This window comes from Squalius cephalus, assembly GCF_949319135.1.
Source record: "Squalius cephalus genome assembly, chromosome: 13".
Lineage (NCBI taxonomy): Eukaryota > Metazoa > Chordata > Actinopteri > Cypriniformes > Leuciscidae > Squalius > Squalius cephalus.
In genome coordinates this window covers 5,266,944-5,282,597 of record NC_137134.1, presented here as the reverse complement: position 1 = coordinate 5,282,597, position 15,654 = coordinate 5,266,944, and the positions used below count along the sequence as shown (strand labels likewise).

At 42.5% G+C, this 15,654-nt stretch overlaps 1 protein-coding gene across 5 annotated transcripts in view; it reads left to right on the top strand.

Moving 5' to 3' along the window:
- Positions 1-15,654, top strand: part of arhgef3 (Rho guanine nucleotide exchange factor (GEF) 3) — a 95,034-nt gene that overhangs the window by 64,528 nt on the left and 14,852 nt on the right. For all 5 annotated transcript variants that reach the window (XM_079891400.1, XM_079891399.1, XM_079891402.1 and 2 more), the window contains 5 exons: positions 1,951-2,058; positions 6,371-6,529; positions 8,941-9,003; positions 9,390-9,486; positions 11,518-11,594. In XM_079891400.1, the coding sequence (XP_079747526.1) occupies positions 1,951-2,058; positions 6,371-6,529; positions 8,941-9,003; positions 9,390-9,486; positions 11,518-11,594 (504 nt within the window). The remainder of the gene's footprint in view (positions 1-1,950; positions 2,059-6,370; positions 6,530-8,940; positions 9,004-9,389; positions 9,487-11,517; positions 11,595-15,654) is intronic.

The following is a 15,654-nucleotide window of genomic DNA, read 5'->3' as shown; positions in this document are numbered from 1 at the left end:
AAATGTGGGTGATCACTGTTCCCCAGTTGTTGATTTGTCAGTGTTGTACATCAAGTGTTTGTGTTGGTTTTAACCGAATGTATTAGTAGTTGTCTTATTTGAAGTATTGTATAGCCTATTGTAGAGATTTATGTAAAACTTTGATGTGGTGATGATTTTTAGGGGTCATTTTGTTGAATGTGATTGGCTTAATGGGGTGGTTTGGTGTTATGTAAGATCTATTTTGGGAAATCTGTGGGTTTTGCTGGCCAACAGTGAGATAGGAGACTGGAAGCACGTGCTATGAGTCAAATGTCATGATTTAACAAAGAATCGGTGCATAAGCAGTAATCTGAGCAGTTTGTTAAGTTAAAAGGATTCATGTTACAGCATAGAATATATTACTTACTAGGGGAAAAAATAAAGCACCGCTGTAATCACCTAATGAAGCGTGACACATGGACATTGATCCTGGACAAATCCAGCACACACGTCTGGGAGGCATGATCAGATCTGCATTAAAATTGATTGAAGATTGAACTATTGTATGCTGGTGTTGATTTATACATATACTTGGTGCATATAGAAAGTATGAAATATTATAGTGCAGGGATGCACCAGTACTGAAGGTTTGGCCAATACCCGTATTCTTCATGAATCCGGCCGGATCAGGCTTTGAAACACAATACTTTAGTAGGAGTTTAGGGAAAAAATTATCTCCAGAATTTAGATAAATCTGACAGAAATCTGTGTGTGTGTGTGTGTTCTCCAGACTCTGATATGACTGTCCTATATAGATATGATAAAGCACAGTGCTGATTGTGTTGGATTGTCAATGAACACACACTGAAAGCTTTGAAATGATAACAGTGTTGCTTGTCTTCATGTTTTGCATGTTCTACATAATTACAGTCCTGAATCTTGATAGTTGTCTCGTAGTCTTGTTAGTGCTAGAAGAGTTGAGATTGTAAGGAATGAACATTGGGCTGAAACCACCAGTTGTTTTTGACCTTTTGTGTCATAAAGTGTTGTGGTTACATGAACATGTACAGAAAGCTCAACATCTCAGCTCAAGAGGGTCCGATAGCTCCTCGAAACAAACACTGATCTCGAGCAAAACCCACTGTTAAACTAGCACTCCACAAACACTGGCAGTGTTCAGTTAACACTGGGGTTTTGCTGATTTCAAGGTACATGAACATATATTTTGCACATTCTTGTTTCTTAGACTTGAAACTTCAAATGTAAGGAAGGATCAAGATTGTTAAAAATTAAAATTGTGGGTTGGACTATTATGATTGTACTTTTTTAGGGGGTCCCTGTGTAGGCAGCGTAGTGTGCATGCAGAATATTTCCGGGTTTGGTCTTCTGACGGTGTGTGTGAGAGAGTTCAAGTCCCCTCAGATTGGGCTTGATTATCTCTGGTGAGGGACAAGCGGATTCCTCACAGATATGAGTCCCCTATGACAGAATTCTGCTGAAAGGCCTACTTTATTTGTGCGTTTTGAAAATGCAAATGTATTTTACAGTAATTCTGTTTAATAGTTTATGCTTACTGGTGAGGTTTAAAACAGTGATTCTCGACCAGGACTTGTGGATTGTGGCTGAAAGCGAGGAACTCTGAACTCAAACGCGTACACACACGACTGATGGATGTTTTTATGCTATATCATTATCACAGACAGGCAGATAATAAGAGTTTCCGTAGCTAGAAACGTTTATTTCGCACACTTGCACAGACAGAGTTAGTTTCACCCCTAGCATGTATCTTAACGCTGATGTCAGAGTGAATCAGAGACGTCTCCGCAAGGCAAAGACTCGCAGAAACCTTTCCATCCCAGTGTTGACAGCTCTGCCTCTCATCACATGATGATCCAGAGAGACAGGCTGAAGCCTCAGGGCAGTGTGTGTGTGTGCAGGAGCCCAGCACAGGTGTGAGGTGTTCATCTGTGTGTGTGTGTGTGTGTGCAGGAGCCCAGCACGAAGCGTGTGAAGCCTCTGTCTCGAGTGACGTCTCTGGCGAGTCTCATTCCTCCAGTGAAAGCGGCTCCGCTCAAGCGCATCGGACAGACCCTGCAGGTACTGATCTACTGCACTCACTCTGAGCTTCATCACGGTTATTAATGCTTCATCTTTGAAGGCTCTTTAGGATATGTGCTATTGTAATAAAAATAAATAAAATGTTGTACATCTTTATTTTTTGTACATGTTTATTGCAGCTCAGAGGTGCTTCACTTTGAGTTGTGCTTTCAAATGTTTGATGATTGATTCAAATAAAACTCAATATAAAATATGACAAGGATTTAAGGGTGTGCGATGTTGACAAATTATGTTTCGATATTTTTGTTGATAATTAGATGATATTTTGCGTTTTTGTGCTGGTTTAGGCCTGTCATGAACAACTGACTCCCAAAAGCATATTCTTCATATGCTGTGCAGTGACTGAAGTTAACTTTTCCACAACAAAGCAATATTTGCCCCATGGTTTCTAGGGACATTTTCTTTGTCTTACTCAATTAGAATAATAAGACACTGTTACTAATATAATGAAATCAGAATAAACACAAACCCATCCCTGTACTGCAGAAGATGGATTTTGTTGCCATTTTTGTTGGCTGTTTATTGCAGCTCAGACGTGGCTTGAATGCATTTACAATGCAATGCCTAAATAATGCTATGACATTTTTTATTGAATATTTATTAAATTATTTAAAAAAAATGTAAATTATACTTTAAATATGCAACTAAAACCATCAGGCAAGTCTTAATAAACTGAGCCATTCACACAAATGATTAGTTTAAATGACTGATTAATTCATAAGTGAATCATTGATTAAACTGATTAAACTAAATTGATTAAACTGATCGCAAAACCATTCTGCTGTGCTTTCGTTTGGAAATTTTATTGACAAAATAAAGCAAAAAGACAATATTGTGTCTAAAACATAACTCAAAATGTTAATTCATTGTCAAGTCAAACTGCTCATGTGATATTGCTTAACTATATCTTTTGATCTAAGGCTGAACTTGCGTGGGGAAAACAGCCCAGTGTATATTACACTTTGGGGTCATTTTAACAGCACTAAAGTAAGCTACATCAGGCAGTGAAAGTGTCCACACTCACTGTGTGTTTTGTTTGTTTTTTTGCAAAGCCAGTGACCTACTCGATAATGTCAGATTCCACAACGCTAAAACAATAATTACAATATTATCGCAGATGATACATATCGCACACCCAGGCAAGTAATAGAACATAAAAACATCACAACAATGGAGCTTTTCATGCTTGAACTAGTTAACCCTGGGTCGTTCTAAACCCCGGGTCGTTCTAAACCCCGGGTCATTCTAAACCGCGGATCGTTCTAAACCGCGGATCGTTCTAAACCCTGGGTCGTTCTAAACCGCGGATCGTTCTAAACCCTGAGTCTTTCTAAACCACGGGCCGTTCTAAACCCTGGTTCGTTCTAAACCACGGGCCGTTCTAAACCCTGGTTCGTTCTAAACCCCGGGTCGTTCTAAACCCCGGGTCGTTCTAAACCCTGAGTCTTTCTAAACCACGGGCCGTTCTAAACCCTGGTTCGTTCTAAACCACGGGCCGTTCTAAACCCTGGTTCGTTCTAAACCCCGGGTCGTTCTAAACCCCGGGTCGTTCTAAACCCCGGGTCGTTCTAAACCCCGGGTCGTTCTAAACCGTGGGTCGCTCTAAACCGTAGGTCGCTCTAAACCCTGGGTCGTTCTAAACCCTGAGTCGTTCTAAACCACGGGCCGTTCTAAACCCTGGGTCGTTCTAAACCCCGGGTCGTTCTAAACCCCGGGTCGTTCTAAACCCTGGATCGTTCTAAACCCCGGGTCGTTCTAAACCCCGGATCGTTCTAAACCGCGGGTCGTTCTAAACCCCGGGTCGTTCTAAACCATGGGTCGTTCTAAACCATGGGTCGTTCTAAACCCTGGGTCGCTCTAAACCCCGGGTCGTTCTAAACCCCGGGTCGTTCTAAACCGTGGGTCGCTCTAAACCCTGGGTCGTTCTAAACCACGGGCCGTTCTAAACCCTGGGTCGTTCTAAACCCCGGGTCGTTCTAAACCCTGGATCGTTCTAAACCCTGGGTCGTTCTAAACCCCGGGTCGTTCTAAACCCTGGGTCGTTCTAAACCGCGGGTCGTTCTAAACCCTGGGTCGTTCTAAACCCCGGGTCGTTCTAAACCCCGGGTCGTTCTAAACCACGGGTCGTTCTAAACCGTGGGTCGTTCTAAACCGTGGGTCGTTCTAAACCACGGGTCGTTCTAAACCGCGGGTCGCTCTAAACCGCGGGTCGCTCTAAACCCTGGGTCGTTCTAAACCCTGGGTCGTTCTAAACCCTGGGTCGTTCTAAACCCTGGGTCGTTCTAAACCGCGGGTTGTTCTAAACCCCGGGTCGTTCTAAACCCCGGGTCGCTCTAAAACGCGGATCGTTCTAAACCCCGGGTCGCTCTAAACCCCGGATCGTTCTAAACCGCGGTTCGCTCTAAACCCTGGGACGTTCTAAACCCCGGGTCGTTCTAAACCCAGGATCGTTCTAAACCCCGGGTCGTGCTAAACCGCGGGTCGTTCTAAACCGCGGGTCGTTCTAAACCGCGGGTCGTTCTAAACCGCGGGTCGTTCTAAACCCTGGGTCGCTCTAAACCGCGGGTCGTTCTAAACCGCGGGTCGTTCTAAACCGCGGGTCGTTCTAAACCGCGGGTCGTTCTAAACCCTGGGTCGCTCTAAACCCCGGGTCGCTCTAAACCCCGGGTCGCTCTAAACCCTGGGTCGCTCTAAACCGCGGGTCGTTCTAAACCGTGGGTCGTTCTAAACCCTGGGTCGCTCTAAACCCCGGGTCGCTCTAAACCCCGGATCGTTCTAAACCGCGGGTCGTTCTAAACCGCGGGTCGTTCTAAACCCCGGGTCGTTCTAAACCCCGGGTCGTTCTAAACCGCGGGTCGTTCTAAACCCCGGGTCGTTCTAAACCCCGGGTCGTTCTAAACCATGGGTCGTTCTAAACCATGGGTCGTTCTAAACCCCGGGTCGCTCTAAACCCCGGGTCGCTCTAAACCCCGGGTCGCTCTAAACCCTGGGTCGCTCTAAACCGAGGGTCGTTCTAAACCGTGGGTCGTTCTAAACCCCGGGTCGCTCTAAACCCCGGGTCGCTCTAAACCCCGGGTCGCTCTAAACCCCGGATCGTTCTAAACCGCGGGTCGTTCTAAACCGCGGGTCGTTCTAAACCATGGGTCGTTCTAAACCCTGGGTCGTTCTAAACCCTGGTTCGTTCTAAACCCCGGGTCGCTCTAAACCACGGGTCGCTCTAAACCCTGGGTCGTTCTAAATCCTGGGTCGTTCTAAACCCCGGGTCATTCTAAACCCCGGGTCGTTCTAAACCGCGGGTCGTTCTAAACCCTGGGTCGTTCTAAACCCTGGGTCGTTCTAAACCCCGGGTCGTTCTAAACCCCGGGTCGTTCTAAACCGTGGGTCGTTCTAATCCCCGGGTCGTTCTAAACCCCGGGTCGTTCTAAACCCCGGGTCGTTCTAAACCCTGGGTCGTTCTAAACCCTGAGTCGTTCTAAACCCTGGGTCGTTCTAAACCCCGGATCATTCTAAACCCCAGTTCGTTCTAAACCCCGGGTCGCTCTAAACCGCGGGTCGTTATAAACCCCGGGTCGTTCTAAACCCCGGATCATTCTAAACCCCAGGTCATTCTAAACCCCAGGTCGTTCTAAACCCCGGGTCGTTCTAAACCCCAGTTCGTTCTAAACCCCGGGTCGCTCTAAACCCCGGGTCGTTCTAAACCCCAGGTCGTTCTAAACCCCGGGTCGTTCTAAACCCCGGGTCACTCTAAACCGCGGGTCGTTCTAAACCCCGGATCATTCTAAACCCCGGGTCGTTCTAAACCCCAGGTCGTTCTAAACCCCGGATCATTCTAAACCCCAGGTCGTTCTAAACCCCGGGTCGTTCTAAAGCCCAGGTCGTTCTAAACCCCGGGTCGCTCTAAACCCCGGATCATTCTAAACCCCGGGTCGTTCTAAACCCCAGGTCGTTCTAAACCCCGGATCGTTCTAAACCCCAGGTCGTTCTAAACCCCGGGTCGTTCTAAACCCCAGGTCGTTCTAAACCCCGGGTCGCTCTAAACCGCGGGTCGTTCTAAACCCCGGATCATTCTAAACCCTGGGTCGTTCTAAACCCCGGGTCGTTCTAAACTCTGGGTAAATGGAATCCTGGTTATCTTGCTTCACGTTTCACATCTTATAATTTACCCAAGGTTAACCTCAGAGGATAACCAGGATTCCGTTTACCCGGGGTTTAGAATCCTGGGTATTCATAAGCTGACGTTTCCCACTGTACATCCCTAATTCCCAGTTTTCCCGTTCTCCTCCCTGTTCAGCGCTCCATCAGTTTCCGCAGTGACTGCAGACAGGAGATCATGGCCCCGCGGCAGATCCCGCCAGCCGTCACCAAACGCCGCGACAGCAAGCTGTGGAGCGAGACGTTTGATCTAGGCCTGGGACACATGCTGTCCTCCAAAGACATCAAGAGACAAGAGGTGACCTCAGCACACTCCAAACCTATACTCCTCTCTGATTGGTCAGGGCTGGATTTTGATATACTGTATTTGAGATAAAGACTGGTTTAGAAAACCATATTCTAAGAAGAATCTCTTGAATGTTGAATGTACCTCATTCCAGGCTCTCTGTACTCTATTATCAATATTTCACAATTCTTGTTACACAGTCCTTTACAGTGAGGAAAATAAGTATTTGAACACCCTGCTATTTTGCAAGTTCTCCCACTTAGAAATCATGGAGGGGTCTGAAATTGTCATCGTAGGTGCATGTCCACTGTGAGAGACATAATCTAAAAAAAAATCCAGAAATCACAATGTATGATTTTTTAACTATTTATTTGTATGATACAGCTGCAAATAAGTATTTGAACACCTGAGAAAATCAATGTTAATATTTGGTACAGTAGCCTTTGTTTGCAATTACAGAGGTCAAACGTTTCCTGTAGTTTTTCACCAGGTTTGCACACACTGCAGGAGGGATTTTGGCCCACTCCTCCACACAGATCTTCTCTAGATCAGTCAGGTTTCTGGGCTGTCGCTGAGAAACACGGAGTTTGAGCTCCCTCCAAAGATTCTCTATTGGGTTTAGGTCTGGAGACTGGCTAGGCCACGCCAGAACCTTGATATGCTTCTTACAGAGCCACTCCTTGGTTATCCTGGCTGTGTGCTTCGGGTCATTGTCATGTTGGAAGACCCAGCCTCGACCCATCTTCAATGCTCTAACTGAGGGAAGGAGGTTGTTCCCCAAAATCTCGCAATACATGGCCCCGGTCATCCTCTCTTTAATACAGTGCAGTCGCCCTGTCCCATGTGCAGAAAAACACCCCCAAAGCATGATGCTACCACCCCCATGCTTCACAGTAGGGATGGTGTTCTTGGGATGGTACTCATCATTCTTCTTCCTCCAAACACGTTTAGTGGAATTATGACCAAAAAGTTATATTTTGGTCTCATCTGACCACATGACTTTCTCCCATGACTCCTCTAGATCATCCAAATGGTCATTGGCAAACTCAAGACGGGCCTTGACATGTGCTGGTTTAAGCAGGGGAACCTTCCGTGCCATGCCTGATTTCAAACCATGACGTCTTAGTGTATTACCAACAGTAACCTTGGAAACGGTGGTCCCAGCTCTTTTCAGGTCATTGACCAGCTCCTCCCGTGTAGTTCTGGGCTGATTTCTCACCTTTCTTAGGATCATTGAGACCCCACGAGGTGAGATCTTGCATGGAGCCCCAGTCCGAGGGAGATTGACAGTCATGTTTAGCTTCTTCCATTTTCTAATGATTGCTCCAACAGTGGACCTTTTTTCACCAAGCTGCTTGGCAATTTCCCCGTAGCCCTTTCTCTAGTCTCTAGTGTCTTTGGACAGCTCTTTGGTCTTGGCCATGTTAGTAGTTGGATTCTTACTGATTGTATGGGGTGGACAGGTGTCTTTATGCAGCTAACGACCTCAAACAGGTGCATCTAATTTAGGATAATAAATGGAGTGGAGGTGGACATTTTAAAGGCAGACTAACAGGTCTTTGAGGGTCAGAATTCTAGCTGATAGACAGGTGTTCAAATACTTATTTGCAGCTGTATCATACAAATAAATAGTTAAAAAATCATACATTGTGATTTCTGGATTTTTTTTTTTAGATTATGTCTCTCACAGTGGACATGCACCTACGATGACAATTTCAGACCCCTCCATGATTTCCAAGTGGGAGAACTTGCAAAATAGCAGGGTGTTCAAATACTTATTTTCCTCACTGTATATAGAAGTTAATATAAATATCAACAAATTTAGCCTTCAGGTACTTCTTAATTGAATTAACATATAATTAGCCTAATAACTAAATTGAATAGTTTAATAATAATGAACGAAAATCAAATGTCAAGCAACATAAATTAAAACAACATAGCATAGATACTAATAAAGTAAGCAGAGCTTTTCCTGATATACAGTAGTCAACATTTGAAGTGGATCAAAACCTTTCATCAATGTTATACATGCAAATTGTTTGTTCAGATATTTGAGTAGCACAGAAAGTAACAGTTCACTCACTCACTCAACACACACACACCGATTATATGGATTAAAACTAAATCGTATATGTAAGTAAAAACATGAACTGTTACCTGATTAATGTACTACAAGTGGATCCCTACATTATTACAGGAAAACGTCATGTGACGCACCGCTGCACTGGAGCGGCTCTAAATGTGTGTTGTGCTGTTAAATGAAAGATAAATTACGATAGAACAATGAAATGAACAGTGAAAGTTACACAAGACATTTTAACAGGCATAATTAAGCATGAAAATGACTTTATTTATGAACGGGTAAATAACCAGAATGCCTTTCGCTGAAGTTCCTCTTTCTGTTGTTGTTTCTTTCCTGTCAGTCCATCTTTGAGCTGTCTCAGGGAGAACAGGACCTGATTGAGGACTTGAAGCTGGCCAAGAAGGTACACTTTGCTTTTCCCATCACTTCATACAGCATGAAGACTCTCTTTAGGCTCCAGTTTCACCCCTGGCTCTTTGGTTCTCCAGCACAGGGGTTCCCAAACTTTTTTTTTCTCAGCTCAACGACTTTGACATAAAATATTTCTCCTACCTAATATTTCCATAATTTAACACATTCTACATTTCATTATTTAAATGATAATTAGCTTTTAATCAACTCACAAACTCTCGTTTGGGAAGCCCTGCTCTAGCATATGAGGTCATGTGGTGTTTGTTCTTACAATCTGTTCTTAGCTTTACACTTTTCAGTAAGATTTCCACATACTTCCTCAGTTTTGCCCGAGTAGATTTGAATGTTTGAGTGTCTGATTGTGTTATTTCATCACAGGCGTATCGTGACCCCATGCTGAAGCTGTCGATTATGACGGAGCATGAACTCAATCAGATCTTCGGCACGCTGGACTCCCTCATTCCCCTGCATGAAGGTGAGCAGAAGAGGATGCGCTCGATCGTGTGTGTGTGTGTGTGTGTGTGTGTGTGTGTGTGTGTGTGTGTGTGTGTGTGTGTGTCATAACCAGGCACAATGCCATACATTTACAGCTGGATCCGTTTATCCAAAGTGAAGAAGAAAAGCTGTGCGATCTGACCCAATAACAGCAAATCAGAACACAAGTAATGGAAATTGTACTGTAAGCCAATCATGAAACCACTTATTACATGACAAGATGGAATATTGATTTAAGTTTAAATGATGTTGTTATGTGAGAAGATCACACAAATAAATGCCAGTGCATCTAAAATCAGATCCGCACCTTGTTGTTCCTACACAATATCCATGTTTCCATCCAAAGTTGTGAATTTAACCTATGTGCAAAATTGGAATATGGCATAAAACATTTGTGAATAACCGCTGTCATGATCTCTAGCGTTGGGATGCTGGTGTTTGTGAACACACTCATGTGAGACGCTTCTGGAGGGAATTAAACCGAATCATTCTGATCACACACTTCGGCTCCGGCGTTTCAGAAACACCAAACCTACATCTGAGATGCTGCGATGCGATTGGTCCGCTGGTTACTCCAGTTATCCAATCACAGCTGACGCTGAGGGAAAGTCACCGGAGTTTATTGTTGCACATCAAGGGATTTAATCAGTAAATGTGTTTCCATCGTAGTTTATGCACGTTTTCTTATCGGATAAAAAGTTAATCTGACTCAATTAAGCGCACAGGTTTTTATGAAAATTTTATGAATTTATGCTCATCCAGCTTTTTTTTTCTATGCAATATACTAAAATGCGCAAAAAATAGTTGGATGGAAAGATAGCTAATGAGGCACACTAGTTAGTTTTTTTATTTAAGGGGCTACCTGAGGAGTTTTGGGATCTGTAGTCAAAATAGACTTGACCCTCCCTTCACCAGCAATACATTTTTCTATGACCCTACAAAATGATTGTGAAATAAGGCATGACCCTCCGCGATAATTTATTGATTCTGCACTGGTTTGTGCTTGGCAAATATGTTCAGATAGCCATTGTTTTTTTTACAACCATTACAAACTACAATTTACCTCAACAAGGCGACATAATGAACAGTACTCGTCTCATTCGTAGATGTGAAAAAACAAGTTATTTGTGGCATGCAAGATTTATTGTATTAAAATTTTAAATGCAAAAGAAAAGGCATGAGAGTCGGCTGTTTTTGTCAATTTTAAGTTTTAATTTAAAATGTTTGCGATTTTAATATAAGTACATGGTAAAATATTTCACCACTTGCTTGAGCAACTAAATACATAAATCTATATAGAAGTAATGCATTGTTGTTTAAATTGTTTAAACGTGAATACGTCTATTAAAGAGTGTATGTGTATAGAGAGAATCGCAATGCTGACAAAACTTTTTTTTTTTTATAAAAGTTGCTGATAACTTCTTGATTTGAAATAAAAATAGTGAGTATGTGTTTGTGGTACAGCCACGGATCAGTTGCACACTGAGAATAAAAAAGAATAAAAAGACATGACCCTCCCCTATTTTCCTCCAGTGGTCCGAACGGTCCCTAGCTCTTTCCAGAACCTTCTCCTCCTCGGCTCCTCTCTGGTGTATGAGCTGTTATCCTCCACCTAGACTGCTCAAACCATCACAACTCTCAAGAAGCAGCTAAACACATAAATGTTGATCAAATCTCATTGATAAGTCGACATGAATCACCTAACATAGAGACTGTGTCCTTTCCCTGAATGACTAGAAACAATACTTTGATTGAAATATGAAAACATGTGCTATAGACCTGCTGTCCTGCAGAGTTTTGCTCCAACCCTGATCAAACTCTCCTGCCTGAAGCCTTCTAGTGACCCTGAAGACATTGACTGGCTGGTTCAGGTGTGTTTGATAAGAGATGGAGCTACACTCTGCAGGACAGTGGCCCTCCAGGACCTGATATAGACCAGTCCTTTCTCAATGTCATAGGTCATGTCACGTGGTGGCAACAAGACTCAAACTGTTTCTCTCTGATCTTGTAGATTTGCTGAGTCGGCTGCGAGAGGCCAGGAAGCCGGATGGCTCGACCGATCGCGTGGGCCATATTCTGGTGGACTGGGTAAGATCATCTCACTGCCATGCTGTGTTTCAGCCCTGTGTGAAGCTCTCCGTCTGATGAACACACCATGATAAAACTCTTGAGCTGAAGGCTGGAATACACTACACAAGTCTAGATGAGTCTACACAAGTCTAGATGAGTCTACACAAGTCTAGATGAGTCTACACAAGTCTAGATGAGTCTACACAAGTCTAGATGAGTCTACATAAGTCTAGATGAGTCTACACAAGTCTAGATGAGTCTACACAAGTCTAGATGAGTCTACACAATGAGTCTACACAAGTCTAGATGAGTCTACACAAGTCTAGATGAGTCTACATAAGTCTAGATGAGTCTACACAAGTCTAGATGAGTCTACACAAGTCTAGATGAGTCTACACAAGTCTAGATAAGTCTACACAATGAGTCTACACAAGTCTAGATGAGTCTACACAAGTCTAGATGAGTCTACACAAGTCTAGATGAGTCTACATAAGTCTAGATGAGTCTACACAAGTCTACACAAGTCTAGATGAGTCTACATAAGTCTAGATGAGTCTACACAAGTCTAGATGAGTCTACACAAGTCTAGATGAGTCTACATAAGTCTAGATGAGTCTACACAAGTCTAGATGAGTCTACACAATGAGTCTACACAAGTCTAGATGAGTCTACACAAGTCTAGATGAGTCTACACAAGTCTAGATGAGTCTACACAAGTCTAGATGAGTCTACATTAGTCTAGATGAGTCTACACAAGTCTAGATGAGTCTACACAAGTCTAGATGAGTCTACACAAGTCTAGATTAGTGTACACAAGGCTAGATGAGTCTACACAAGTCTATATGAGTCTACACAAGTCTAGATGAGTCTACATAAGTCTAGATGAGTCTACACAAGTCTAGATGAGTCTACACAAGTCTAGATGAGTCTACATAAGTCTAGATGAGTCTACACAAGTCTAGATGAGTCTACACAAGTCTAGATGAGTCTACACAAGTCTAGATGAGTCTACACAAGTCTACACAAGTCTAGATGAGTCTACACAAGTCTAGATGAGTCTACACAAGTCTAGATGAGTCTACATAAGTCTAGATGAGTCTACATAAGTCTAGATGAGTCTACACAAGTCTAGATGAGTCTACACAAGTCTAGATGAGTCTACACAATGAGTCTACACAAGTCTAGATGAGTCTACACAAGTCTAGATGAGTCTACACAAGTCTAGATGAGTCTACACAAGTCTAGATGAGTCTACACAAGGCTAGATGAGTCTACACAAGTCTATATGAGTCTACACAAGTCTAGATGAGTCTACATAAGTCTAGATGAGTCTACACAAGTCTAGATAAGTCTACATAAGTCTAGATGAGTCTACATAAGTCTAGATGAGTCTACACAAGTCTAGATGAGTCTACACAAGTCTAGATGAGTCTACACAATGAGTCTACACAAGTCTAGATGAGTCTACACAAGTCTAGATGAGTCTACACAAGTCTAGATGAGTCTACACAAGTCTACACAAGTCTAGATGAGTTTACACAAGTCTAGATGAGTCTACACAAGTCTAGATTAGTGTACACAATGCTAGATGAGTCTACACAAGTCTATATGAGTCTACACAAGTCTAGATGAGTCTACATAAGTCTAGATGAGTCTACACAAGTCTAGATGAGTCTACATAAGTCTAGATGAGTCTACATAAGTCTAGATGAGTCTACATAAGTCTAGATGAGTCTACACAAGTCTAGATGAGTCTACACAAGTCTAGATGAGTCTACACAATGAGTCTACACAAGTCTAGATGAGTCTACACAAGTCTACACAAGTCTAGATGAGTCTACACAATGAGTCTACACAAGTCTAGATGAGTCTACACAAGTCTAGATGAGTCTACACAAGTCTAGATGAGTCTACACAAGTCTAGATGAGTCTACACAAGGCTAGATGAGTCTACACAAGTCTATATGAGTCTACACAAGTCTAGATGAGTCTACATAAGTCTAGATGAGTCTACACAAGTCTAGATAAGTCTACATAAGTCTAGATGAGTCTACATAAGTCTAGATGAGTCTACATAAGTCTAGATGAGTCTACACAAGTCTAGATGAGTCTACACAAGTCTAGATGAGTCTACACAATGAGTCTACACAAGTCTAGATGAGTCTACACAAGTCTAGATGAGTCTACACAAGTCTAGATGAGTCTACACAAGTCTACACAAGTCTAGATGAGTTTACACAAGTCTAGATGAGTCTACACAAGTCTAGATTAGTGTACACAATGCTAGATGAGTCTACACAAGTCTATATGAGTCTACACAAGTCTAGATGAGTCTACATAAGTCTAGATGAGTCTACACAAGTCTAGATGAGTCTACATAAGTCTAGATGAGTCTACATAAGTCTAGATGAGTCTACATAAGTCTAGATGAGTCTACACAAGTCTAGATGAGTCTACACAATGAGTCTACACAAGTCTAGATGAGTCTACACAAGTCTAGATGAGTCTACACAAGTCTAGATGAGTCTACACAAGTCTAGATGAGTCTACATAAGTCTAGATGAGTCTACACAAGGCTAGATGAGTCTACACAAGTCTAGATGAGTCTACACAAGTCTAGATGAGTCTACATAAGTCTAGATGAGTCTACACAAGGCTAGATGAGTCTACACAAGTCTAGATGAGTGTACACAAGTCTAGATTAGTGTACACAAGGCTAGATGAGTCTACACAAGTCTAGATGAGTCTACACAAGTCTAGATGAGTCTACATAAGTCTAGATGAGTCTACACAAGTCTAGATGAGTCTACATAAGTCTAGATGAGTCTACACAAGTCTAGATGAGTCTACATGAGTCTACACAAGTCTAGATGAGTCTACACAAGTCTAGATGAGTCTACACAATGAGTACACAAGTCTAGATGAGTCTACACAAGTCTAGATGAGTCTACACAAGTCTAGATGAGTCTACACAAGTCTAGATGAGTCTACATAAGTCAAGATGAGTCTACACAAGTCTACACAAGTCTAGATGAGTCTACACAAGTCTAGATGAGTCTACACAAGTCTAGATTAGTGTACACAAGGCTAGATGAGTCTACACAAGTCTATATGAGTCTACACAAGTCTAGATGAGTCTACATAAGTCTAGATGAGTCTACACAAGTCTAGATGAGTCTAGATGAGTCTACATAAGTCTAGATGAGTCTACACAAGTCTAGATGAGTCTACACAAGTCTAGATGAGTCTACATAAGTCTAGATGAGTCTACACAAGTCTACACAAGTCTAGATGAGTACACAAGTCTAGATGAGTCTACACAAGTCTAGATTAGTGTACACAAGGCTAGATGAGTCTACACAAGTCTATATGAGTCTACACAAGTCTAGATGAGTCTACACAAGTCTAGATGAGTCTACACAAGTCTAGATGAGTCTACACAAGTCTACACAAGTCTAGATGAGTCTACACAAGTCTAGATTAGTGTACACAAGGCTAGATGAGTCTACACAAGTCTAGATGAGTCTACATAAGTCTAGATGAGTCTACACAAGTCTAGATGAGTCTACATAAGTCTAGATGAGTCTACATAAGTCTAGATGAGTCTACACAAGTCTAGATGAGTCTACACAAGTCTAGATGAGTCTACACAAGTCTAGATGAGTCTACATAAGTCTAGATGAGTCTACACAAGTCTACACAAGTCTAGATGAGTCTACACAAGTCTAGATGAGTCTACACAAGTCTAGATTAGTGTACACAAGGCTAGATGAGTCTACACAAGTCTATATGAGTCTACACAAGTCTAGATGAGTCTACATAAGTCTAGATGAGTCTACACAAGTCTAGATGAGTCTACATAAGTCTAGATGAGTCTACACAAGTCTAGATGAGTCTACATAAGTCTAGATGAGTCTACATAAGTCTAGATGAGTCTACACAAGTCTAGATGAGTCTACACAAGTCTAGATGAGTCTACATAAGTCTAGATGAGTCTACACAAGTCTAGATGAGTCTACACAAGTCTAGATGAGTCTACACAAGTCTAGATGAGTCTACATAAGTCTAGATGAGTCTA